Below are 12,288 nucleotides of genomic sequence, written 5' to 3'. Positions count from 1 at the left end.
ATGATGGCTCTCCGACCTACCTTCTCCTCATGGAGGTGAGGTGATGATCAAAATTTTAAATAGAAGCCCGGTGGGCCATGGACGCGTCTGGAAGATGGGATGAGTATTTCTGAATTACTCATCCAGACTTGCGCTGAATTGATGGATGGGGTCTTCACAGTATTTAATTACATCGACGGGGTCCGCTTGCTAGGTACCCAGCACTGGAGTTGGTAGGAAAAGTCTGAAGGGGATTGAGACTGGAGATTGGGAGACCAAATAGGAGGACACCTAGTCACCTGACTTTGAGGTGATACGAGTCTGGTCCTCAGTAGTGACAATGGGAATATAAAAGGCAGTGATGCTGATGGCAAGGAAAGAATGAGGAATTGAAAACTGGAGGGGGCAGCTCTTGAAACAAGGTATCTAAGTGGAGTGTCCTATAGGCAATAAAAAATCTAGGTTGAAGTCCAGTTCTCACCAGAGATGATGACTTAGGAGGTTTTTAGCATAGACTACGATAAAACCCTTAGAATCACAGAAGTATCCTGAGACAGGAAATGTGCTTCCACTTTCGCAGGAGGGCCTTAAGGAAACCCCACAGTTTAGCCATGATGTCAAATCAGAGAAGATGATCCAGTGAGACATGAGAGCCCTTGATAAAATTAAAGCTTATTTTATTCATATTAGGGAAGGAAAATATCAGACATTTCTTCCCTGCCAACTCTTGTCCCCATCAGAGCCCATAGTCACAGGCCTCGGGGCTGTTCTGCAAGTAGAGGTTCAGGAAACCTCGATGGACCTTGGGCTCCACGAAGAGGGCTGATACCGCAGGATCTTTCCTCATGGCTGCCATCCAGAGCTTAAGTTTTGGAGTGTGGTCTACACAACTGTGGGAAGGGAAAAGGTAGAAGGCATTACCAAGGCTCCTATTATCATTAGCACTCTGCAGTTTCTTTTTTCCTCTAATCTTTTAAGTACTTCTTTAAAATGCACATAATCAGGATATTAGATTTGGAAGATATTGTAAAGGTCTTTGTTTTATGGACAAGGAATCTTAGAGAGTGAAGTGACTTGCTCAGTTAGCATGAGAATTTGTCCAGGCCGACTAGCAACTTTTTAAAGGGAGAACATGAAAGACAACCATGAATGTTACATATTTATTCTACAGCCAGACTGTGACTAAAAATAACCCTGAAGAACTCCAAGCTCTAAGAATTGATAGTAAGCCGATTTGGCTGCCAAATTCAGAACACGAGTTTGGAAGAGTGTGGGAATCCTGCTGGTAAATGGGAGGTAACACTGGTCAGACAATCCTGCATGATGTGTTATAAAAAATATACCTCCTTATGGATCTTTAACCAGAAGGGAAGGAGTAAGTTACTTTTGAAAGATTTTACTACATGTTCTGGAACTCTCTGTCCACCCGTCCCCCACACACTCCAGGAGTGGAGAAGGGTGGTGAGTACATGCCCTGGATAGTCCAAGACTCTCCTCCTGTCTGCCTGTTCCCTTTATACCAGTTATATAAAATATTCTAATTTTTGTTCAGAAAAAAAGGTCAATATATCCTCTTCCAATTAGCATTATTCTAACTTATGCACAAAATATTCAAGTGTCTTACTCATTTAACTCCAGAATTTCCATTCGTTCAAACCAGGGCCAGATGAGGTAATCAATCATAGAAAGAGAATTGCCACCAAAGAAGGTTGTCTTCGTATTGGTAAGAACCTGAACGTTAAACAGCAGAAGAGTACTTGTTATTGGTGCATTTAGTAAGACTCCTCATCAGAAATGATGAAAGCAAGTTAAGTAGAGCAAGTGAGAGCAGCAGCTTTTACCCTGACATATTCAAGCTGGCATTTTGTTTGAACTTTAGGATCTCCTGGTTTGGGATGAAGCCAACAACCAACAAAATAAACTGGAAAGTAGAGAAACATAAAGCAAGCAACAGAATATGAGATCTTTGTGATACATATATCCAACAAAGGACTGGTATTCAGACTATAGAGAGAACTCCCAGGAATCAATAAGAAAAAAGGCAAACAACTCAATAGAAAATGGGGCAGACTTGATCTTCAGAAAAAAAAAGGATATTCTAATGGCCAAAAACCATGTGAAAAGGTATTCAACTACATTAATGCAGCTTAGAGCCAAAATGTCATACGACTACACATCCATCGTTATAACTAAAATGAACAAGACAAAAGTTAACAAGGGTGTGGAACCACTACTGGTCAGAGTCTAGGCTGGTGCAACCGTGTTTTAACAGTATGTACTAGAGCCAAGTGCAAGGCATTCTCTAACCCAGTAATTCTACTCTTTGGAAATGTGAACACATGTTCAACAAAAGATAGTTGGAAGAATGTCAGTTGCAGCACAATTTGTAATAGCCCCAAAGTGGAAACATTTACTGTCCATCAGGAGTAAAATGGATGAACTGTGCTACAGTCATATGTTGAAAGGATAGGAAAGAACTGCATATAACAGAGATGAATCTCACAAAGCTGATACTGGATGAAAGAAGCCAGACCCAAAAGAGTGCATATTATAGAATGCCATATGTATAAAGTATAAAAACAGCCCAAACTAATGTTTCTTGATATGGGTGCTAGTTCCATGACTATGTTCACTTGGTAAAAATTCATCAAGCTGTACTCGTGCTTTGGGTACTTCTCTATATATAACACTTCAATAAAAAACTGACTCAAAATACACTGGAAATAACTGGGTTAACCATTAGACCAATGTCAAATAAAATTATTTGAAAACGAAACACAAAGAGTATGTTTCTGAAATTCAAGAATGTGCATTGGTGTTAATGGTTTTGCCAAAGTAGAGGAACTAATTAACACCTAACCAACTTAACTTTTTATAAAACTTTCATAGTTTTCCTCAGGGCCCATATAACATTCTGCATTGTAGACTAATGGCTTGTATCTACTGGTGTATTTACCTTTTGTCCACAACCAAGCTAATCATCCGAAGAGTATAGACCATATCTTATTTTCTACCTCTCACACTATCCAGGAGAGTGCCTTGCAATTATTAGGCACTCAGAATTGTACAACTAATCAATGTTAACTGGGTCTGTCCTTCAACTGTAATGTCTGGTTATTATATTATGTATAAATAAAATTAAGTATGGCAGTTTCAGTCAGGATGAAATAATCCGCTCAACAGGCTAAAACACGGAAATGGCACTACTCACTGTAAGGCATGAGTTCTTAATCTGGAGTCTATGAAGGCAGATGGGGAAAAAGTATATACTGCCCTCCTCCCCTACCAACCCCAAATTTAGCAGATATTTCCATAATGAAATAAACCACAGTAGAATTAATCTTATATATTTTAACTTAAGAATTTAAAAATGCTGAGAAGGGGTCCATAGGCTCTAGTAGGTTGCCAAACACAAAAGAAGTGTTAATCTTCAAAGAAACAGTATCCCACATGTATTCTCTGACCATAATGTAATTAAATTAGAAAACAGCAAAAAGTTTAGGAAACTTACAAGTACACTGATAAATAACAGCTAGGCAATGAGAAAATCACAAGGGAAACAGCATAAAAAGCCAATTTAGAACAGAACAATGAACATCCTGCCTATTAAAACTTAATTGAGGGGTGCCTGGGTGGCCCAGTCACTAAGTGTCTGCCTTCGGCTGAGGTCATCCTGGGATCGAGCCCAGGGTCCTGGGATCCCACTCCCCTTGCTTGTGTCCCCTCTCTCACTGTGTCTCTCTCTGTCAAATAAGTAAATAAAATCTTTAAAAAAAAAAATCTGTCTCTTAAAAAAAAAAGAAACAACCTTAATTGGGCATAACTAAGGTATTATTTAGAAGTAATATATTGGTCATTAATGCATTATACAACCAAGAAAAACTGAAAGTAAGTGCATTAGCTACTGAACTCCTCAGCTAGTCAGTAAAAGAGCAGAAACAGCCAAACCCTGTCAAATGATTTCAGAGATTAGAAATGCAAGGAATATGGACACTGGGGACAGTATGTGATATGGTAAGTGCTGTGAAGTGTGTAAGCCGACGATTCACAGACCTGTACCCCTGGGGCAAATAATACAATACATGTTAATAATGGATAAAAAAATTTAAAAAAAATACAGGGAAAGTAACCCAACTCATTTTATCAAATTAGACTATCCTTAATATAAAAAACAAAAACACTATGAAAACAAAATAATCCAACCTTATTAATAATATGCAAATTATTTAAATATTAACTAGTTCTTGAGTTTTTATCTCAGTAATGCTAGCATGGTTCAACACTAGAAAAATCAACACCATATTCATCAGATTAAAGAGAAAAGAATTCCATGAACATCTCAATAGATGTGATACGGATAAAACATTCAAGAAAATCACATTATGATTTTTGTTAAAATCAACAGACTAGTGGGGCACCTGGGTGGCTCAGTGGGTAAGCCTCTGCCTTCGACTCAGGTCGTGGTCAGGGTCCTGGGATCAGCCCCACATCGGGCTCTCCGCTCAGCGGGGAGCCTGCTTCTCTCCCTCTCTCTGCCTGCCTCTCTGCCTACTTGTGATCTCTACCTCTGGGTTTCAAATAAATAAACAATCTTTAAAAAAAAAAATCAGCAAACTAGTTAACTTTCTTAATGCAAAAAAAATTCCAAAAAAATCCACAACAAGCTTAATACTGATAAAATATTAGGATGCATTCCCATACAAGGCAGGAACTATGTCTTCCTTCAGTAAAAACCCAAGGCTGAGAGTGCATGTTAATGTCTCAAAACCAAGAGAAAGACTTGATGATCAATAGGCCCAAAGGGTAGCTGTGCCCCAAAGGAGGTAAAAACTCATCCAGTCTTCTCCAAGTGTCTTTAGGAGTCATGACAAACGCTGGTGGGAAATGTTTAATATGTACTATTAAGTAGAAAAATGAACACAGCACGGTATGTATGCTCTGATTACAGTTATGTTAACTTTTTCCTCCCTTCCTTCCTCCCGTTTTGTTTTAATATACGGATAAGACTAGACACAGGCATACAAAAATGAAAACAGGTGAATGTTAGTGCATTTTTTTTCCTTGTTATTTTACTGTTAGCATGACAGAATATTTTAAAAGCAAGCCATGACGGGACGCCTGGGTGGCTCAGTTGGTTAAGCAGCTACCTTCGGCTCAGGTCATGATCCCAGAGTCCTGGGATCGAGTCCCACATCGGGCTCCTTGCTCAGCAGGGAGCCTGCTTCTCCCTCTGCCTCTGCCTGCCATTCTGTCTGCCTGTGCTCGCTCTCTCCCCCCCCCCCCGATAAATAAATAAAATCTTTAAAAAAAAAAAAAAGCAAGCCATGACAAAATATTTTTAGGTGTTTGGGTTTCTATCCTAAACACAACAGCTTACAGCAATCTGTCCTAACCTCAAATTCCTTATTTGGTGTTATTACTAATGGCCACAAACTGCTTTGGGGAAGGGCAGTATAAAGAACAGTGTAGAAAGAAGAGGAGGATGGGATATAGTGTATCATTTACTCTGACAGAACCTTGGAGAAGAGATTACCTCCTCTAGCTTGCTGATTTCTTTCCGCAATTCTTCTTTTTGGCCAGAGCAGTCTTCCTCATTCTGTTTTCTCAAAAGGCTTGTTACCAAAGATGGGACCTACACAGAGAAAAATTTCTTAGTTACCAGTGAGGCAAACTACACCGGCCCCCTCACAGAAAAGCATGATCAAGCCCTCAGAGTCCCAGATCATGGTGCTCAAGAAACCTGAAAGGTGCACCAATTCCTATGTTCACAGAAGTCGGGTACTGATCTTAGAAACAGTTTGGGGGCATAAGGTGCTGTTTTGGTCAGAATTTGATAAGTTGCGATTAACAGAACCCACTTTGGTGAGTTTGAGCCAAATGTGTCTTAAAAAGACACTGAGTGACTCACAGAATTATTGAGGCTGACAAAATAGACAAAATTTATTTTTTGTATGGCTTTAAGTCTCCAATTTTATGTGTATATACACACACACATCTATATATATACACACACACACATCTCCAAAGCTTCAGTACCTTTACTGTTAGTCTACGTGTCTCAGTGTCAGCTTCTCAGAAGATGACTGGGCTGGGGATGCAGGCGGGGGCATTTCTGGTTTGCTGAGCTATAGCCATGACGGTGGGGTCATACAGTACCTAAAGCTACCTCTTCCCTGAATGTGAGCTGGGAAGTAATGGTGGGCATCTCCAGCTTTTAGCTTACTTTCTTTTGAAACACAACAATGAATCTCTCTCTCATTCTTTTTTATTTAAAGTACTCTCTACACCCAATGTGGGGCTTGAACTCACAACCCCAAGGTCCAGAGTCATATGCTCTACCGTTTGGGCTAGCCAGATGTCCCCATAATGAATCTTTGTTCCTATTTTTTTTTTTAATCCTCCAAAATCTTTCTTGTAATTGTCACATTCCCTCTCCATGACTTCAACCATGGCATCTGTGCTATTCTTCCCTCTTGTCTGCTAAGCTAGGTAACTCCCTCTTTCTTCCCCAACTGGTTTCCCTTTGTAATGTCTCCTTACACAACGTGCTCTCTCTGTAAGTTTCACCTTCTAGGTATTTCTTTAACCATTTAAAGAAGACAAGATATGCTGACACATATCCTGACAAATAACAGGCTACAGAGATAACCAGACACGCCATTCTGATTGTTCACTGTTGGGCATTTCTTTGTTAGTATCAATTGCTTGAATTATCTACAACCCTGACACTGATTAAGATACAAAGAGTTCTTCTACAGGAATGCCACTGACATTGTCAGCTAATAGCTAGGACCAGCACAAAGTACATGCCTGCTGCTAGACACCTTGGCCAGAGAGCCAACACAGCATTTACCGTGAGTCAGACTTTGCTCTAGGTGTTTTACATAAACTGTTTTTTATCTACAAGAAGAGAGAAATTATTATACTCCTCTGTCTCCTCAGTGATAAGCTGAGGCACAGAGGTAAATGAATAACTTCCTCAGAGTCACACCAGTAGGTTGTGGCAGGGCTGGTCACAGACCTGGACAGTGAGCCAGCGGTGATGGGAACACCGCCTCACCCATAGGAGCTCAGAGTCTGGGTATAACACACAGGTAAGAAAGTGGGCACTCACTGACCAGGAGAAGTTAGCACCTGAGGGACCACAGAGCTGGGCACTGACCCCCGCCTGGACAAGCTTCTGGAAGGCAGCAGAAGGTAAGAAGATAAATGAAAAAGGACTTGGAGATAACCAGGCAAAGTGAGAAAGGGGAAGAGCCTTCCAGCAAGCGTTCAGGAAGAGGCAGTGAGTATGGGAAAACAAAACATTCAGTGTGGCAGGAACAGTGCCTGAAGAATGAAGAGGGCTGACTTTGGAGAGCCAAGAAGCAGACACCAGATGGCGAAGGGCTTGCAGATAAGAACATAGCTGTGTTTTCCTTTCCCACCTCACTGAATCAGAAATGACAGCACTGATTTAGCTTAAAAAACAAAGTTTTTTTCAAACGAGCTGAAATTTCTTATACACACACCTTAGAAAATAACTCAAACACCATCTTCTGGCGAGCTTTCTCATAGGGGTCATCTGGCAATAGCTTCTTTCCTGGATATACATCATCCAGGTACTCACAGGTGATGGCAGATTCGTAGATCAGTTGACCCTGACTGTTTTCCAGAACGGGCACCAGGCCAAAGGGATTCTTCTTGAAGAACCACTCAGGCTTACTTTTCAGGTTGATGTTGATGATTTCATGCCTAAAAGAGACACAGAAGACAATGAAGACCATGGAACTTTTTTTTATTATTTATTTTTTTATTTCTGAGCAAATCTTCACTGGCCCTACCATCTACCCAGCTGACCAGATCCCAAATTTAGGATTTGATTCAGTCTTGGTTCCTTTTCCCTTGCTCCCTCTTTCTCAAGTCCAATGGATCACAAGATCTGTCAGCTAGATCTCCAGATCAGAGCCTTTTCTCAGCCTTACGCCTGCCTCCTCGTCCAAAACACCAGCTTTAAGCTTGACCTCTACAATGGTCTCCCAGCGGCCTCTCTGCTTCCACTCTGCCCTCCCTACCTGTGTGTTGCACAACAGAAGTGAACTGGATCAGGCCATCCTCCTGCCTGCAACCCTGTGATTGCTCCTCATTGCAATGAGGATAGTACTTCAAGCCCTCTGTAGCATGTGATCTGGACCTTTCTTACCTGTCACATCTGTTCCCAGGATTTACCCTCTGGTCATTACAAGCTGGCCACACTGGCGTTTTTATACTCCTTGAATTTGCCAAACAGGTTCTCACCTTAAAGTATATACATTTTTTGTTCTCTGATCTCTGCCGGTCTTCTCAGGTCAAATGCCACCTCCTCCAAGAGGCCCTCCCTGACTATGCTCTCTGAAGTTGCTTAGAGCCTCTACTAGATGATCACCTTGTTTTACTTTCTTCATTGACCTGATGATATGTATCTGAAATTACACCGCTCATTTATTTACATGTTCATTATGTCACCTCTCTAGATTGTAAGCTCCATGAAAGCAGGGATTCTGTGTGCCTTGTTCATATTAATAAACATAAAAGAGCGAAATTTTTAAAACAGATATAAATGCTATGAATACAATAAAAATGGTTTCAGGGTACTCAGTAAATATTTGTTGAATGAATGAATAAGTGGAAATGCCTCAAGACTGTGAATAAGATACTCTATTTTGGGCTTATTCTAATTGTAAATTATCTGAGGTAACCAACTGTATTCACTACCTAGTATATGAGAATTAACATGATAAAATTCAATTCCTTTTGCTAACTTGAAAAGAAAGTTCCTCATTTTTACACGATTATTAAGGAATCCAAAAAATCTACCCATAAAATAAAGTTGCAGATTAAATGTCCATGCACTGGTATTTTTTAAAATGTTACATAGGTAAATCACACTAAGCAAACCCAAAAGGAAGAAAACAGATAAGTCCAAGCTATATTCAAATTGTAATTAGATACACTTGTTTCTTGCCTGAGAGATTGTAGAAGAAATAAGAGGTAAGTTTCATAGAATTGTTAAAGCCAGGTCCATATGATTGTAAAGCTGGTTAAATTGTTCAATAGAACAGGTTAGTTACTCAAAAATAGTATATGCAAACCCATTCCCCCATCCACCTCAGTAATTAGAACAGTGTTTAGTTTGAGGATTTTTTTTTTTTAAAGATTTTATTTATTTGACAGACAGAAATCACAAGTAGATGGAGAGGCATGCAGAGAGAGGGAAGCAGGCTCCCTGCTGAGCAGAGAGCCCGATGTGGGGCTCAATCCCAGGACCCTGAGATCATGACCTGAGCCGAAGGCAGCGGCTTAACCCACTGAGCCACCCAGGCGCCCCTAGTTTGAGGATTTAAATGTATAATCCCTGATGGAAACAGGAAGGGCTACACTGAACACTAGAAAATATTTCTGTATCAAGTGGTTCATGTGTTGACAGATTATTGGACACTCAGGTCTGAGCCATCAAAAGAAATACAAGGCTGGCTCCCTGCCAAGGAATTAGCAACATTTCTGAAATTTTATACCATGAAAACAAAAGGTAGATTCTGGGCTTTTGTAATAAAGAAGGTTCTTAGAACACACATGCATGTGCTAACCTGACAATAGGAGCCAACAAGTCAATCTACTGCCACAACAAGTTGGAAGATGATGTACTTTTTAGAGAAAACCATGCTTTGTTAGGTGATATATACAGCAAAAATCTAGCACCTCTCTAATGAAAGTTTTCTGGGCGGCCAGCTAAAACCAGATCCAGGAATATAGATCTCTGTTGTTTGCAGGACCTGGGGCTGTTACCATTCTTCACCCCCATACACACACTATTTTGGTAAGACCAGTTCAGTTTTTCTTGGAAAACTATCCCAGTAAGTAAGGTGGGGTTGTTTTCAATCGGAGTTTGATAAGGGCCCAGAAACCAGGACTCTATATACCCCAATCCAGCTGTGCCTTCCTCCTGCAAAGGGTACATCTTTTTTCAATCCAACTTGAGCAAGATTACTCTTACTTGCAATAAAGGAATCCTAATACAGATACTGAAGTATTTGGATAAAATACAATGTTCTGGATAAATGGTACTAAATGTTGAGCATTTTGCTATGTGTTCAGGATCAATTTCATCCAAGTAAGATGCAAATCCTAGTGAAATGATGGCTAATCTGAAGATATTTTTTTTTCCCCTTTAGAATGCATCGCACATTCTTTTAGGGAAAAGTACTGTCTGCCAAATTCTCCCCCTAGAAAACTAAAGTTAGTTTATAAATCCTAAGCACATGGATGGGAAATTTCTTAGAAATGGGAGCTATGTTTTAAACTTCTGTACCACAGGTATTCAATGTCTGCTCAACAGATTCCAAAGATCATTCGAAGGGAGTCAATGCCAATGGATACTTGGTGTCAGGAACCAAGTGACTATTGCATATTCCCATGGATAACCAATACACCAAAAAAAAATTGGTTTTTAATTTCAAAGAGGCTTCGCAGAAGACTGAGTTTTTAGGCATGCACACTTTGACTCAACAACCCAACCTACAGAAATATGCACAGTACAGTTGACTCAGGACTCTGCCAGGAGGGGTAAGGCCTGGACTCGGTACTAAATAAACTGCCAACCATTAGGGAAGGGGCTGTATAATCAGAGTAACAGCAAACAGGATCACATAAAACAGGCGTGAATGTAGAAGGTGGGGGTAAAGCCAAAGGGCAGCGGACCAGGAATCCGAGATCGACCAGAGTTAGAAGAGCCGCTGCTGGCTGCTGGTCATTACCTGTGCTCTCCGGTCACCACCAACCTTACGAGAGCCTCAGCTTTCCAAATCCATAAAAATGGTTAGACTGATAGAAATGGGGTTTCCTTAACTGGTGTAATCTGTGGCATTCCTCCCACCCCTCACCCCGGGAAGTGGGTTCAAAATTTGCTTTGTTTCCCCCCGACCCTGACCCCGAACATCTGAGAATGGTTTATTTTGCAGGCAAGGAAGCCCCTGGGGCCCTACCCGGGAGAGTCCCACCCTGCCGCCCCCGCAGCAGCTGCCGGGTGCTTACCTGATTCCCTTAGCCTTCAGAACCAGGAGTGTCCTCTGGGCGTACGGGCAGAACCTCATGCTGTAGACGCGGATCAGACCCTCAGGGACGGGTCCCGGGGGCGCGCTTCCTGCGGGGGAGACGCTGAGGCGCTCACCGCCGGGAAAGTGGCGGGGACCCCCATCCTGCCGCCTCCCAGGACCAGGCCGCCGAGAGGTCGCGCGCGCTACGGGCCCGGCCCGATCCCCGTGGGTGGGGGACCCCCCCCCCCCCACAGGTGGCTCCGGAGCAGCCACATCAGGACACACGACTGTGAGCCACCGAGCTTTCCCCCGCCTCTCGCGCCCGGCCGGCCTCACCCTTCGCCAGGCTCCTGTCCGACCCCGACATCGCGGCGCAGCACAGACTGATCTCACTGTCCGGGTTTGCAGGCGATTCAGGAAGTGGGTCGCCCCTCCCTCCGTCGTTTCTCCCCGCCCTCCTCTCCCAAGTGCCCGCGGCGGTCCGCGGTCATCTCGGCGGGGACTGTGTACCCCTGCCCCGCGTCGGCCCGGGCGCTTAAAGAAAAAAACCCGGCGCGCGGCGACTCCGGTGGGCGGCCTTGCCCGCGGCGCCCAGGCTCCCTTTGCGGCTGTCTGCAAGGAGGGACGCTCCGCCCCTGGGGCCGAGGGCCTGCAGGGAAATCGCGGCTGAGACGCCCACCCCACGCGCCCACCTCTGGCCGGCAGCCCCGGTTTTGCCTCGCTGGCGCTGGAACACCGCGGCTGGGGCTCGTGCCAGAGTGTACTAGGAGAGAGAGGCGCTCATGTCCGGAGGCGCAGGGGAAGCTCCAGAGGCTCAGGAGAAGCTCGGCACCCAGGCCATTCCCCCTTCCAGAAGGATGGTGGTCTTCAGGCTGGCCTCCAGGCGGGTCCAACCCTCACCCACACCCAGACCCTGGATCCTCCCACGCCCCGCAGCCGCTGCTCTCACGTGGCACCCGCCTGGTGGCAGTTCTCCTTCCGCCCCCAAAGCGCCCCTGAATTCAGGGCTTGTAACCCCGGGCCCAGAGCTCGCTCACACATCAGAACTTACTCTGCAAAGATACCTGCCCATGGCCCGGTGCCAGGTCGCCCAGCCATCTGCACGGCTTTTTCCTTTCCTTGGCAGTATTAGCTTAGTATGACTAGGGGGTGGGGGTGGGGGGGCATTGTTCCTTCTGTCACCAATAGGACACATCCTTTTAATTTTAACCCAAAGAAAACTGCACAAATGTGGCTATTACTAACAGAATGATAGTGC

The 12,288-nt window shown here is 43.4% G+C and overlaps 1 protein-coding gene across 1 annotated transcript; it reads right to left on the bottom strand.

The window, feature by feature from the left end:
* Positions 1-639: 639 nt before the first annotated feature.
* Positions 640-11,539, bottom strand: GSTO1 (glutathione S-transferase omega 1). The gene is made up of 6 exons (XM_032312911.1): positions 11,367-11,539; positions 11,029-11,137; positions 7,491-7,713; positions 5,513-5,611; positions 1,604-1,710; positions 640-869 (listed from the first exon to the last, which is right to left on the bottom strand). The coding sequence occupies exons 1-6, from the start codon at positions 11,395-11,397 to the stop codon at positions 716-718; spliced, it is 723 nt and encodes a 240-aa protein (XP_032168802.1). The 5' UTR covers positions 11,398-11,539; the 3' UTR covers positions 640-715.
* Between the last annotated feature and the right edge of the window lie 749 nt (positions 11,540-12,288).

The sequence above is a fragment of the Mustela erminea genome, chromosome 14 (assembly GCF_009829155.1).
Source record: "Mustela erminea isolate mMusErm1 chromosome 14, mMusErm1.Pri, whole genome shotgun sequence".
NCBI lineage: Eukaryota > Metazoa > Chordata > Mammalia > Carnivora > Mustelidae > Mustela > Mustela erminea.
The sequence above is the reverse complement of the archived record's forward strand: the minus strand, read 5'-3'. Positions and strand labels throughout refer to the sequence as shown.